Genomic DNA, 16,449 nt, shown 5'->3' with positions numbered 1-16,449 from the left:
AGCACAACAGCTGATGGTGGGTGGTGTTACTTAGGTGCCTTCCCTCTAGTCTTGGCCCGGCATGGCCAAGCGTGTTAAGGCGTGCAACTCGTAATCTGAGGGTCGCGGGTTCGCATCCCCGTCGCGCCAAACATGCTTGCCCTCCCACCCGTGGGGGAGTTATAATGTGACGGTCAATCCCACTATTCGTTGGTAAAAGAGTAGCCCAAGAGTTGGCGGTGGGTGGTGATGACTTTCTTCCTGTCTTACACTGCTAAATTAGGGACGGCTAGCACAGATAGCCCTCGAGCAGCTTTGTGCGAAATTCAAAAACAAACAAAACAAACCCTCTAGTCTTTCACAACTAAATTAGTGATGGCTAGCGCAGATAGGCTTCGGGCAGGTGTGCGCGAAGTTAAAAAAAACAACAACAAGAAAAACAAATCGTATTTACTTAATCACTTTTGTTTCCATATCTTATAATTAAACCTATTGTCCTATAATTTGTATACTAGATGCACTTTCGCAAGGGTTTCGAAAATGTTCTCTTTTAAGATTAAATAAAACCAAGTTTAAGAGTAACGAATATTTGTATTTCTTGCTTCCTCCCCCAGAGACACAGTGTTATGTCTGCGTACTTAAAACATTATAATCAGGGTTTCGATACCCTTGGTGAGTGAAGCCCAAAGAGCCCATTGTGTAGCTTTGTGCTTAATTACAAACACAAAAATTTATTGCTTTAGAAGTTCATATGTCATGTTATGTTGTAGCCTACAGAGTGCGTAATTATTCTTGTAATTCTTGACATGCACACATTTTACTGACGTCACGATAGTAAAAACTGTAACATCAAGTGTATCTTATACAACGTCATTTTAGTGTCTACCGACTGACTGACTGACAAGTAACACAGTAGTGTATGATAGTAAGAATGGTTAAAATAGATGACCCCTTCAAGTAGCTTTACCCCCCCCATCTCCTTTTAAGGAAATGACGCAGGTATTTTTTTCTCAACTGTAGGTGAACGTCATTGTTGCAGGATTCCACGACTGTGTTCTGATGTACGCAGTTGCTTTAAACAAAACTTTAAGCGAAGGAGCAGATCCAAGCGATGGACGTACACTAATTAGAAGACTGTGGAATCAAACTTTCAAACATGGTACAATGTCACTAATAACTTTGCTTTTTCTAGAAGCAAATAACTTTTCTAGAAGTAGAAAAAACGTTTTTATTTTTAAGTTAGAATTGTTAATAGCGTCTCGTTCTAGAATATTCTAATCAGTCATTAAAACTGTTGATTATAATTACTTATGAGACGCAAATGTTGTAAAGAATTTAAGGCGAAAATTTAAAACTTTAGGATAAAAAGTTCGTCCACTTTATATACCTGCTGTCTACAGAAGTAAGACCGTCAAAACAGAATGACTCTCAGCTTAGACGTTTAATTTTGGAATATTTCTAATATTCAAAATATTGTTAACGATGAACAAATTGATAAAATAACTTCTTACAATACTATTTGGTTTATTCAATTTGTTGTCTTTAATTCCTTGTCGTAAATTTCATAGGGGAAGCCATGTGCTAATTCTTGGCTACTGTTTAGCATTCAAGTGATAAATATGCATACACATTAGACGTACTTCCGTAGGATCCCCGAAAGCGTCCTGTTTCAAGAGTAAATAAAATCAGAATTAAGAATAATAAATATATTTTTATTTCTTTTTATTGTTTTTTAAATTCATATTTCATGCTGTGTTGTAACCTACAGTGTGCACAATTCAGCTCGTGATTCATCATATGCGTACGTTTTAGTGACGTCACAACAGTACAAATTGCAACGTTAAATGACCCTTATGATGATGTAATTTAAGTGTCTCTTGACTGACTGGCAGAGGAAACACTGATGCATAATGGTGCAGGAGGTTAAAACAGGGACCTCTTGTTGGATTAAAGAAAATTGACTGAAAAGGCTTTTAAACACAGTTTAAACAAGCCCTGAGGCAAATTATGTTTAGTGAGAATGTAAACAAGCATTGTCCTGATAAATGTCGTATGACAAGTTTTGACAAGACGTCTGGTGTTCACTTAAAGAAACAATAGTGACATATCTCTCTCAATAGTATTCCAAGAAGACCACTCCATAAAATAGCACCAATATTTGATCACATTTGATGTGAAACTACAGTAATTTTATTTGTTTGTTGGATATTGCTACACGAAGCCTGCATGCGTTATACGTTTCTACTTTTGAAGTAATAAATCAGAGCGGGGGCAGATTGTCAACAATACCCACCTCTACCTCTTGAGATGCTTTTGTCAGACCGAAAGTTGGGGTTTGACCGTCGCTTTTATGACACACCTATGATTACAAAGTGGAAGGTGCGATTTTGTTTTATTTTTGGCGATTAGGTGTACCTCATATTCACGGTTCATCACTCTAATCGTTGGCCGCGCTGGGTCCGCTAATATAATAGAAACCTGTATGATCAAGCTGGTTATCTCTTTCTTCATGTCAATGCTTTCTGAATAAACTTGAATAATTCAATACCCTTACAAAACTTAAAACCAATAGTTCAAAAGCTGCTTTGTAAAAGCTATAAGTTATTTCAAATACGCTCTGAAAGTACCAAGAAATGTGATGTTATAATATTCATTGCAAAATACACTGCTGTGTCGATATTTGAACGCATACAGGTATAAAAGGCTAGGCCTTTATTATCAGTGCAAAGTGAAGGGATATATGGGGATAGAGCATATTCCACTTGTCATAACGTGCGTCTCGGGTTTTCTTAACCCACCCATAGTCCTACTTAACGTTTTTCTCACTTTAAGCATTATTTGTTATATTTTTGTTATGTGGGTCGCCAAGTTCTAGCCCTAGAATCAGAATAAAAGGTTAGTAACGGTTAAAAAGTTATTTTATTCTTATATGAACTCCGTACTATACATTATTCCGACCAGTATTTATATATCTTTAATATACTCTATAATGATAACTATCAAACATACAAAACCAGCCTTCTGCAGATATTATTTGATAATTCTGTAGTAACTTCCAGGACATTCATAAGTGCTCATTACCACTTATTAATAACATTTAAGGCACTTTTAGGGTGTGTCTTTTTTTTTATGTTTTATTAATTATTTGGCTATAACCCAAAAGTATAACCTAATTACTTAGGACTTACTGTCAACCCTGTGCTAAAATTCAGGGTTCTATTCCCCGTGGTAAACATAGTACAGATAGTCCATTGTGTAGCTTTATGCTAAAAACCAACAGCTAACAGAATTCACCTCAAAACACCATTTAAATATACAAATAAACAAGTCGAAGATGGGATTTTTTTCTCTTTAAGTAAATTATTAGAGACGAATATGAGAGAAAGAGGGCGTTAGTACATTAAAGAGCTGAGATATTCTACAGTGTCTGGAATGTCATTTACACTTGCAGGTTTGACGGGTGACATCTTCATTAACTCTAAAGGGGACAGAGAAGCCGATTATACACTGAATGACCTCGACCCAACGACCGGAGAAATGAAGGTAGGGTAAAAATGATCAGTTCGGAGCTAAGACAAATATACATACATGAATGATAAGTAATATGTATCAGTGCAATGATCCATCTAAAAACTTCAAAACTTTGTATGGGCCGCAAGCTAATTGATAACAAAATTTATACTTTATTATAGTAAATATTAATGTCTAAAACAAGATATTTGTAATTTAAATCCTTTGTAAGTATTATTATTTTCGACCCTAACATATTTTAGTTTGTTGTTTTTTTTTGGTTTAAAAATTAGCTCGCAGGCTGCATTGGAAAATGTGATGCGCCGCGAGCTTCTGACATCTGATATCTATGGTTCGTAAGTGAGATATCTCTAATATCTCATTATTTGAATATTTGTTAATAGTCTAAGTTTCTGGGTCATTATTTTTCGTTAGTGTTTTAGAATAATATATGTGAATATTCTAAAATATTTCAGAGATGACATTTCGTTTGCCTTTTTATATTGGTCTTGTTTTTGTCATTTTCATATCAGCCTGTTGCCATGTGCTGTGGTGCTCACCAGAAATATGAATTTATTCCTACATGTACATATTGTCTGTACATATAAAAACAACTAATAACTGAATACTTATGAGTGTGTGTTTGTGTGTGTGTTTTTCTTATAGCAAAGCTACATCGGGCTATCTGCTGAGCCCATCGAGGGGAATCCAACCCCTGATTTTAGCGTTGTAAATCCGTAGACTTACCGCTGTATTAGCGGAGGACGAATACTTATGAAGTTAATGGTTCAGAATATGTAAACGTTTTGTTTTACCTTTGATAGCCTGTTGCCACGTACTATGGTGCCCACCACAAACTTGAACTTATTCCTAATGTTGACATTAATTGGCCAGGAGGCTGGACTAAGCCCCCTCCAGACGTCCCTTACTGTGGGTTTAAAGGAGACGCACCCCACTGTCAGGAAAAAGGTGAGCTTTTTAAGGTCACTACTTCATCGTGTTCTTTTGATATTTGCAGAATGAGGAAAGTGTCCTCTACAGGGTGAATTAGTAATTAATACACGTGTTCAGTGATGACGAGAAAACCCACTTGTAGATAAAAATATAAAAACGTTATATGTTATTATTTATTATATTATTTTTAATATAGGTGAAAAGGTGTTCTTCAAATACTAAATAAAGAAACAAACATAAACAAACGCAAAATTAAAGAAGCCTTACTTATACAACAACTTAAGCCCAAAATAAACCAATACAAAGGAACACCTTTATTATATATAAAATTATATATTCAAACATATAAGCACGCCCTCTACATTTCGACACTCAGTTACACAACCCCTTTCAAGCATGTGGTCATCTTCCGGTCAGTTACCTCTTTCTTTCTTTGTGAACCTGACGATGATCGAAGAAGGTCGAAACGTTTTCGCTCCTCTACGTAAAATATTTTCTTAATCCGAACGAGCCGTTTTTACATATATATATTTTTTAACACACGTGTTCATTCTAAACGAATTGTTTAAATTATGAACAAAAAGTACTCTAGACTACCTTTTCACATTTTTAAGCTTGGTTTGTTTTGAAATTCGCCCATAGCTAAATGAGGGCTATCTGCTTTAGCCGTCCCTAATCTAACAGTGAAAGGCTATAGGATAGGCAGCTAGTCATCACCACTCACTGCCAACTCTTGGGTTACTCTTTTACCAACGAATAGTGGGATTGACCGTAACATTATAACGCCCCCACGTCTGAAAGAACGAGCATGTTTGGTGTGATGAGGATTCGAACCTGTGACCCTCGGATTACAAGTCAAGTGCCTTATCCACCTGGCCATACCAGGGCCCATTTTTAAGAAGTGCCCACTTATCGATACTTCTAAAATGCATTTCTCTCCCTCTCATAGTTATTTAGGTATTGATGTTTATATACCCAGAAGGGTCAAGTTTTGTCGACGTCTTCCTGCTTCCTTTGTATTTATTTCAGCAACTGTCAAGCGTATTTATACATTGTACACGAGGGCCAGAGTAACACGCACTCACTCAGACCCCTATCAGGGCAATGTCCATGTACTATCTACACATATACTTGGTGAAAGTATCTCATTTCTATTTATAGTTCCATCATCATTTGCACTTTCATTAGATAGGTATCAACTATAAAACGTTCACATAAATCGCTTTCAATGTTTATTAGTTAACCCATAAACTAATGTGAAGTGTAGTTTATAGGTGGCCTTTTTGTTTTATTTTGAAAATATATATTTACTGGGGAAAGGCGTTTAGGTCTATTCTCGTCATGTAAACAATGCCTGTAAAGTTCATTGTTTCTCCAATTTTTTGACAAAATAGTTTATTGTACTATGTAGGAGTCTATCTGCTATTGTTTCCATGTGTGCGTGTTTATGCATGAATTCAGATGATGTTGTTCTGGGTACTTTATAAGCTGTTGTGAGTAGTGTATTTTATATTTTTTGTAGTTTGGCTCGTACAAGCTTTTTACTTACACTTATCTATGCAGGAGCTGCATAGTCAATTACCGGTCTAATGTATGTTTTATATATTTTTATAATGTTATCTGCTGTTGCTCCACTGTTTTTTACCAATTATACATCTAGCATAGTTTGTTCTTCGCCATATTTTTGTTTTAATATTATTTAGTGGTTTATTCATGTTAATTTAAGAGTCGAATGCTAGTCTTAAGAATTTTGCTGATGTAGCAGTCTGGAGTTGTTCTCCATTCATATAGATTTGTAGTTGTGCTTTTTTATGTTTAGTTAACTTAGTGAATACTACTAGTTGTGTTTTAGTTGTGTTTATTTTGATTCTATATTTTTGACAATATTCGCTTATTCTATTTAATTGTGGTTGTATGTTTGTGGCTGTTGTTTCTGGTGTTGGTGCACTTTTCCAGATTGCTACATCGTCTGAGAACTGTGATGAGTGTCCATTATTTGGATCTCTTAGAGGCATGTTGTTCACGTACATAATGAATAGGATAAGGCTAACCACCCGTCCTTGAAGGACACCAGCTTCTGGAGCAAAACACTCTAAGAAGGTCCCTTCAACATTTACTCTACATATGCTGTATTCCAGAACGTTTGACAGCCAGCGAATAGTACCCCGCGGTAGTCCCATTTCTTGCATTCCGAACCGGAGACTGTAATGCCATACAGTGTCGAAAGCCTTCTCAATATCGAGAGAGCAAGCGACAGTTCATTCTCGTTTATTAAAACTATCAACAGTTCCTTATGTTAGTCTAACTAAATGGTCTGTAGTTTGTCTGAATTTTCTGAATCCGTTTTGATCTTCTGATAATTTTGATGTTGTCTCCAGGAATGTGGAGAGTCTTTTACTGATTATTCTCTCAAGAAGTTTGCCTACACAGCTGGTCAGGATGATCAGTCAGTAGCTATTTGGGTTATTGGCTGGCTTTCCTTCTTTATGGAACATTAATACATTTGCATGCTCCCAAGAAACCAGGATATAACTAGAGTATAATGACAAATTAAAAATTGCTGTGAGATGTTCAACTAATTTCGGAGTGCCTTTTTAAAGAAGAATGTCTTGTATATCATCTTCTTCTGGTGATTTATTTTTAGTATTTGTTATTGCTTCTATGAGTTTTTGTTTGTACGGGAATTGTGCTTATTAGCATTGTATTTGTGTTGTTGATTTGACAGTTATTTAAGTTGACCGGGAAGAGTGGTTCAAATAGTTCACTGTTATTATGCATTATAAAGTTGTTTACTTTGTTATCTAAAATACATTTTGAAATCTGTTTGTTTGTTTGTTTTGAATTTCCCACAAAGCAACACGAGAACTATCTGCGTTAGCCGTCCCTAACTTTGCAGTACAAGTCTAGTGAGAAAGAAAATAATTAACACTACCAACCGTCAGCTCTTGGGCTACTCTTTTATCAATGAAAAGTAGAATTGACTGTTATATTATAACACACCCACGGCTTAAAGGGCAAGCATGTTTGATATGAACCCGCCACTCTCAAATGATGAGTCAAGCGCCCTAAACCTTTATTAAGATAAATTTTTACCCCTACAAGACTTGACATGGCTTGGGGGCGAGGGTCTCAACTCGCAAACTGTAAGACATAGTTTCAAGTTCGTCACCAAATTTGTTCGCCCTATTAGTCTTGTTGGTGTTATAATCACACTTTTCGTTAGTAAAAGAATAATCCAAGAACTGGAAGTGGGTGTTGTTGACAAGTTACCTCATAACTTCGGCTAAGTTAACGTAATCGAATGAAGTATCATTTAAAGTTTGTTTCTCTATTAAATATTTTTCGTGCAAAGCACCAATGTCTTTAGTTGAGAACTGACAAACTACAGGGAGGGTAGTTAATCAAGAGCACCAACCTCTACCTTTTCAGATACCCTTGACTACCAGAAAGCAGGATTTGGTCTACATTTTATAGCGCACTCAGAGCCCTAGACTGCAGAGCGCGTTTTTGCTGCAAAGAGAAACGAACGATAAATCCTATGATACCCAGTGATAACGCTTTAATCATGAGACCAAATCTATCCGGAACTTTATTTAGAGAAACACAAGGTGTTTCTGTACTTTATTTTTCGTTCTAATGCATTTAAGGAATGTAAATATATTGGAAAACTATAAATGCAAAGCGGAACAGAGAAACAAATAAACGAACCTTTCTAAAGTAAAGACCATGATTTTCAATGTTTGGCCAACACGTTAGATTTAGGATGTACGGTCAATATTAAGTGTAGAGATAATTTCTCTGAATAACAACTAACGTCGTGAAAAACGGCAAGATTTATAATATAGTAAATAAAAGAGTTTATATAAATAATTAATTAATATAAAACCAGTTATTTAGATTAAAATAAACTTCACAAAGGACCTTGATTGTCGTAACTCTTTAATAAACACAACACATTATTTAAAATATTACTTAAATGCAACAGCTTAAGCTTGTTGTTGTTTGTTTTGGGGGGCTAGTACTGAATAAAACTAAAAAATATTTTTCGGTGTATTAGTTTACGATATTGGTGTTTGTCTTCGAATGCGTTTGAATACACGAAGAAAGTAAAAAAAAAAAAAAGTAAATAATTATATTCTGGTCAATGTTTTCAGAGCCTTTTCCAGTGTATGGCTATGCTATTATCATTGGTGGAATTGTTGTCTTCGCTACTATTTCTATTGGCCTCGCAGCATACAGGTGAGAGTTTTCCATTTGTCGTTTTGCTTTTTTTTTTATTCAGCTGGTTTCTTTAATTGATTAAATACCAAAACTTAATAGAAGTGTTTTTTTTTAGTTGTTAATGTATTATATATACCAAAACTTGAACTTTAACGAATTAAAGACGCACAACCTTATCTATCCGTTGATTCTCGTCCTCCTCTACAACCTTATCTCTCCGTTCACTTTCTTCATCCGCTACAACCTTATATATCCGTTGATTTTCTTCCTCCACTACAACCTTATCTATCCGTTGATTCTCTTCCTCCATTACAACCTTATCTATCCGCTGATTCTCTTGCTTCTCCGCTACAACCTTATCTATCGTTCATTTTCTTCCTCCGCTACAACCTTATCTATCCGTTGATTCTCTTGCTCCTCCGCTCAACCTTATTTATCCGTTGATTCTCTTTCTCCATTACAACCTTATCTATCCGTTTATTCTCTTCCTCCTCCGCTACAACCTTAACTATTCGTTGATTCTCTTCCTCCGCTACAGTAGACTAGTTTCACTGCATTCACAGTTCATCAGTGCTTTAGAAAGAAAGAGACAACTAAACAAAATAGACCTCATATAATAGTAGAATCTAATTACTGTGAGTAAGAGACCATGTTTCAAAACCAAAGTTGATTCGTGTGCAAGCGTTAACTTTATAACTTTACATTTCATGATTTCATTTATATTCGTGATGAAGGATATAAAGCAGTAGTCTCTGAATGTGTACACTTTTAAACAGCTGAGTTAAATACTCTCGTCTTAATATTCTTATGAGAAAGTTAAACCGATACACTGAAAAATGCATATCTTAATTACATCTTATCGCATATCACGTGGACCACTAATGCTTTTTTAAATCTATAAATTTTGACTTTTTTCAAAAAATAATTGAACTATGGGTAATGTCTTTGAATTCCAAGTGTGTGTTTGTTTGTTTAGTTTGATATCAAGCAGAAAGTTCCAGAATGGTCAATTAGTGTTCTGCTCCCCAAGGGTTTCGATACCTGGTTTATAGCTTTGTAAATCCCCTCTATGTCGCTGGAGGGAGGCCATATTTGTATCACTGCAAATCTGTTACATGCTGTATCACACTGCTATGTTAAAGGCTTATCACTCATTCTTTAAGTGGTCAGTAATAAACAGCATGAGTAACGTTATTGTGTTTCATAGTGAAAATTGTTAAAAGCATAATAATTTCATTTCTCTTCAACCAGAACCTGATTTTGCCATATTTTAAATAAATTAGACAGTTTCTTGTCTTACAGTTCCGTATTTTCATTCTGAATGAAACTTTATGTGACAAACGAGCTAAACAAACCCAAAGTTCAGACTTAGTACTTCTGATTGAGAAATTCTGACAAAAAGGGGCCGTCAACTAGTCAACACCATACCTTCCCATAAATCACACCTCTTAACCAAATAGCTTTGTTTGGGAATTTCGCACAAAGCTACTCGAGGGCTATCTGTGCTAGCCGTCCCTAATTTAGCAGTGTAAGACTAGAGGGAAGGCAGCTAGTCATCACCACCCACCGCCAACTCTTGGGCTACTCTTTTACCAACGAATAGTGGGATTGACCGTTACATTGTACACCCCTACGGCTGGGAGGGCGAGCATGTTTAGCGCGACGCGCGCGCGAACCCGCGACCCTCGGATTACGAGTCGCACGCCTTACGCGCTAGGCCATGCCGGGCCTACCAAATAGCAAACCTGCACCTTACACAGACAGTGCATTATGAGAAAATGGAATTTCCATCTCAAAACATGGTCAACTCAGCACAGATAAGCTCTAGTAAATGGAAAAGTTTTTCGGGTGATACAGTGACTGAGAAGGAGGAATCTGAGACCATAAAAAAGCAGAAAATTAAAACTGAATCAACAGTAAGTTGGGTTATTAAGCTATAAAGCTCTTAATTAGCATTATAAAGCAAATGTTACATTTATAACTGGCCCGGCATGGGCAAGCGCGTTAAGACGTGCGACTCGTAATCTGAGAGTCGCGGGTTCGCATCTGCGTCGCGCCAAACATGCTCGCCCTCCCAGCCGTAGGGGCGTCATAATGTTACAGTCAATCCCACTATTCGTTGGTAAAAGAGTAGCCCAAGAGTTGGCGGTGGGTGGTGATGACTAGCTGCGAAATTCTAGAAACAAACAAACATATATAACTAATCGGAGGCGTGACGCCCATATGCAAAAGATTGATTCATTTTAACTTGAAAGTGATTATTTGATTAGCGACCTGGAATTAAATGATAGTTTAATTATCCACCTGACGGAGTTGTGTCGAGTGAAAGTTTTCTGTAGATGACCATATGGTTTAAACATTGAGTAAGCTGACAATATTCGCCTGGTGGTCTTGTTTCAAGAAGATCATTCGTGTAGATGGCCATAAGATATGGACACTGACTTGTCTATTTCAGATGGTAGCACTTGCCTGATGTCCATGTCAAGCGAGAATGTAGTGTAGATGGCTGTGTGATATGAACACTAACTCACCTAATTTGTTAAGTGATAGTTTCATGTAGACGCCAGTGTGATATAAACATTGACTCAACCAGTTCAGACGGTAGTAATCGCCTGGTGGTCATGTGTCACGTGAGAGTTCAGTGCAGATGACCATATAGTGGTAGAGAAGAAATTGTTTGTTTGTTTGTTTGTTTGTTTTTGAATTTCGAACAAAGCTATTCGAAGACTATCTGTGCTAGCCGTCCCTAATTTAGCAGTGTACGACTAGAGGAAAGACAGCTAGTCATCACCACCCACCACCAACTCTTGGACTACTCTTTTACCAACGAATAGTAGGATTTACAGTCACATTATAACGTCCTCACGGCTAAAAGGGCGAGCATGTTTGGCGCGATGGTAGAGAAGAAATCTTATAATCTCTGAAATAATTAGAATTGTAAGCTGTCGACCTAAACTAAATAATCCATTTACTTAAATTTGCTCTTATTTCCGAGTTATCAGTATATTAATGTATAGAGTTTCGCCTCTTAGGACCCTTTATGCACTTCTTAAAAGTCAATTCATCGTGTATATAACATTTGTTTGGTATGGTGAAAATCGTGCATACATCATCAACACAAAACAAAACATTGGTTTACAATATAATGAACAACAGAAGGGCTCAAACAATGAGACTTCTTTATGTGACTAAGAAAGTCCTAAATGATAAGAGTTGTTACAAGATATGAAATTGCATCTGATTATCCGTTACCCCTTTTTATTTTGCCAGAGATTTTTCTTTCAGGAAACAGTAAAAATGATGTATTTTTTACATTTTTATAAACATTATGACAGTGGTTTTCAATGTAACTATTTCAGGAAACAGTAAAAATGATGTATTTTTTACATTTTATAAACATTATGACAGTGGTTTTCAATGTAACTATTTCAGGAAACAGTAAAATGATGAATTTTTTACATTTTATAAACATTATGACAGTGGTTTTCAATGTAACTATTTCAGGAAACAGTAAAATGATGTATTTTTTACATTTTATAAACATTATGACAGTGGTTTTCAATGTAACTATTTCAGGAAACAGTAAAAATGATGAATTTTTTACATTTTTATAAACATTATGACAGTGGTTTTCAATGTAACTATTTCAGGAAACAGTAAAAATGATGTATTTTTTACATTTTTATAAACACTATGACAGTGGTTTTCAATGTAACTATTTCAGGAAACAGTAAAAATGATGAATTTTTTACATTTTTATAAACATTATGACAGTGGTTTTCAATGTAACTATTTCAGGAAACAGTAAAAATGATGTATTTTTACATTTTTATAAACATTATGACAGTGGTTTTCAATGTAACTATTTCAGGAAACAGTAAAAATGATGAATTTTTTCTTTTTTATAAACATTATGACAGTGGTTTTCAATGTAACTATTTCAGGAAACAGTAAAAATGATGTATTTTTTACATTTTTATAAACACTATGACAGTGGTTTTCAATGTAACTATTTCAGGAAACAGTAAAAATGATGAATTTTTTACATTTTTATAAACATTATGACAGTGGTTTTCAATGTAACTATTTCAGGAAACAGTAAAAATGATGTATTTTTTACATTTTTATAAACATTATGACAGTGGTTTTCAATGTAACTATTTCAGGAAACAGTAAAAATGATGAATTTTTTCTTTTTTATAAACATTATGACAGTGGTTTTCAATGTAACTATTTCAGGAAACAGTAAAAATGATGTATTTTTTACATTTTTATAAACATTATGACAGTGGTTTTCAATGTAACTATTTCAGGAAACAGTAAAATGATGTATTTTTTACATTTTATAAACATTATGACAGTGGTTTTCAATGTAACTATTTCAGGAAACAGTAAAATGATGTATTTTTTCTTTTTTATAAACATTATGACAGTGGTTTTCAATGTAACTATTTCAAGAAACAGTAAAAATGATGAATTTTTTACATTTTTATAAACATTATGACAGTGGTTTTCAATGTAACTATTTCAGGAAACAGTAAAATGATGTATTTTTTTACATTTTATAAACACTATGACAGTGGTTTTCAATGTAACTATTTCAGGAAACAGTAAAAATGATGAATTTTTTACATTTTTATAAACATTATGACAGTGGTTTTCAATGTAACTATTTCAGGAAACAGTAAAAATGATGTATTTTTTACATTTTTATAAACATTATGACAGTGGTTTTCAATGTAACTATTTCAGGAAACAGTAAAATGATGAATTTTTCTTTTTTATAAACATTATGACAGTGGTTTTCAATGTAACTATTTCAGGAAACAGTAAAAATGATGTATTTTTTACATTTTTATAAACACTATGACAGTGGTTTTCAATGTAACTATTTCAGGAAACAGTAAAAATGATGAATTTTTTACATTTTTATAAACATTATGACAGTGGTTTTCAATGTAACTATTTCAGGAAACAGTAAAATGATGTATTTTTTTACATTTTATAAACATTATGACAGTGGTTTTCAATGTAACTATTTCAGGAAACAGTAAAAATGATGAATTTTTTCTTTTTTATAAACATTATGACAGTGGTTTTCAATGTAACTATTTCAGGAAACAGTAAAAATGATGTATTTTTTACATTTTTATAAGCATTATGACAGTGGTTTTCAATGTAACTATTTCAGGAAACAGTAAAAATGATGTATTTTTTACATTTTTATAAACATTATGACAGTGGTTTTCAATGTAACTATTTCAGGAAACAGTAAAAATGATGTATTTTTTCTTTTTTATAAACATTATGACAGTGGTTTTCAATGTAACTATTTCAAGAAACAGTAAAAATGATGTATTTTTACATTTTTATAAACACTATGACAGTGGTTTTCAATGTAACTATTTCAGGAAACAGTAAAAATGATGAATTTTTTTTTTTTATAAACATTATGACAGTGGTTTTCAATGTAACTATTTCAGGAAACAGTAAAATGATGAATTTTTACATTTTATAAACATTATGACAGTGGTTTTCAATGTAACTATTTCAGGAAACAGTAAAATGATGTATTTTTTACATTTTATAAACATTATGACAGTGGTTTTCAATGTAACTATTTCAGGAAACAGTAAAATGATGAATTTTTTTTTTTATAAACATTATGACAGTGGTTTTCAATGTAACTATTTCAGGAAACAGTAAAATGATGTATTTTTTACATTTTTATAAGCATTATGACAGTGGTTTTCAATGTAACTATTTCAGGAAACAGTAAAAATGATGTATTTTTTACATTTTTATAAACATTATGACAGTGGTTTTCAATGTAACTATTTCAGGAAACAGTAAAATGATGTATTTTTTTTTTTTATAAACATTATGACAGTGGTTTTCAATGTAACTATTTCAAGAAACAGTAAAAATGATGTATTTTTACATTTTTATAAACACTATGACAGTGGTTTTCAATGTAACTATTTCAGGAAACAGTAAAAATGATGAATTTTTTCTTTTTTATAAACATTATGGCAGTGGTTTTCAATGTAACTATTTCAGGAAACAGTAAAAATGATGTATTTTTTCTTTTTTTATGAACATTATGACAGTGGTTTTCAATGTAACTATTTCAGGAAACAGTAAAAATGATGTATTTTTTCTTTTTTATAAACATTATGACAGTGGTTTTCAATGTACCTATTTCAGGAAACAGTAAAAATGATGAATTTTTTCTTTTTTATAAACATTATGACAGTGGTTTTCAATGTAACTATTTCAGGAAACAGTAAAAATGATGTATTTTTTACATTTTTATAAGCATTATGACAGTGGTTTTCAATGTAACTATTTCAGGAAACAGTAAAAATGATGTATTTTTTACATTTTTATAAACATTATGACAGTGGTTTTCAATGTAACTATTTCAGGAAACAGTAAAAATGATGTATTTTTTCTTTTTTATAAACATTATGACAGTGGTTTTCAATGTAACTATTTCAAGAAACAGTAAAAATGATGTATTTTTACATTTTTATAAACACTATGACAGAGGTTTTCAATGTAACTATTTCAGGAAACAGTAAAATGATGAATTTTTTTTTTTATAAACATTATGGCAGTGGTTTTCAATGTAACTATTTCAGGAAACAGTAAAAATGATGTATTTTTTACATTTTTATAAACATTATGACAGTGGTTTTCAATGTAATTATTTCAGGAAACAGTAAAATGATGTATTTTTCTTTTTATAAACATTATGACAGTGGTTTTCAATGTAACTATTTCAGGAAACAGTAAAATGATGTATTTTTACATTTTATAAACATTATGACAGTGGTTTTCAATGTAACTATTTCAGGAAACAGTAAAATGATGAATTTTTCTTTTTTATAAACATTATGACAGTGGTTTTCAATGTAACTATTTCAGGAAACAGTAAAAATGATGTATTTTTTTCTTTTTTATAAACATTATGACAGTGGTTTTCAATGTAACTATTTCAGGAAACAGTAAAAATGATGTATTTTTCTTTTTTATAAACATTATGACAGTGGTTTTCAATGTAACTATTTCAGGAAACAGTAAAATGATGATTTTTTTTTTTTATAAACATTATGACAGTGGTTTTCAATGTAACTATTTCAGGAAACAGTAAAATGATGTATTTTTACATTTTATAAACATTATGACAGTGGTTTTCAATGTAACTATTTCAGGAAACAGTAAAATGATGATTTTTTACATTTTTATAAACATTATGACAGTGGTTTTCAATGTAACTATTTCAGGAAACAGTAAAATGATGTATTTTTTACATTTTATAAACACTATGACAGTGGTTTTCAATGTAACTATTTCAGGAAACAGTAAAAATGATGAATTTTTTACATTTTTATAAACATTATGACAGTGGTTTTCAATGTAACTATTTCAGGAAACAGTAAAAATGATGTATTTTTTACATTTTTATAAACATTATGACAGTGGTTTTCAATGTAACTATTTCAGGAAACAGTAAAAATGATGAATTTTTTCTTTTTATAAACATTATGACAGTGGTTTTCAATGTAACTATTTCAGGAAACAGTAAAAATGATGTATTTTTTACATTTTATAAACATTATGACAGTGGTTTTCAATGTAACTATTTCAGGAAACAGTAAAATGATGTATTTTTTACATTTTATAAACATTATGACAGTGGTTTTCAATGTAACTATTTCAGGAAACAGTAAAATGATGTATTTTTTTTTTTATAAACATTATGACAGTGGTTTTCAATGT

At 32.9% G+C, this 16,449-nt stretch overlaps 1 protein-coding gene across 2 annotated transcripts in view; it reads left to right on the top strand.

Annotated features, from left to right (window-relative positions):
* The first annotated feature begins 959 nt into the window (after positions 1-959).
* LOC143239494 (atrial natriuretic peptide receptor 1-like) overlaps positions 960-16,449 on the top strand; it is a 46,700-nt gene continuing 31,210 nt past the window's right edge. Inside the window, exons 1-4 of one of the 2 annotated variants that reach the window (XM_076480610.1) lie at positions 960-1,138; positions 3,431-3,522; positions 4,314-4,458; positions 8,598-8,682. In XM_076480610.1, coding sequence (XP_076336725.1) covers positions 1,039-1,138; positions 3,431-3,522; positions 4,314-4,458; positions 8,598-8,682 — 422 coding nt within the window. In that variant the 5' untranslated portion in view covers positions 960-1,038. The remainder of the gene's footprint in view (positions 1,139-3,430; positions 3,523-4,313; positions 4,459-8,597; positions 8,683-16,449) is intronic. The other variant, XM_076480611.1, reaches the window with a different exon arrangement.

This window comes from Tachypleus tridentatus, chromosome 13 (genome assembly GCF_004210375.1).
Source record: "Tachypleus tridentatus isolate NWPU-2018 chromosome 13, ASM421037v1, whole genome shotgun sequence".
NCBI classification, from domain to species: domain Eukaryota; kingdom Metazoa; phylum Arthropoda; class Merostomata; order Xiphosura; family Limulidae; genus Tachypleus; species Tachypleus tridentatus.
The sequence above is the reverse complement of the archived record's forward strand: the minus strand, read 5'-3'. Positions and strand labels throughout refer to the sequence as shown.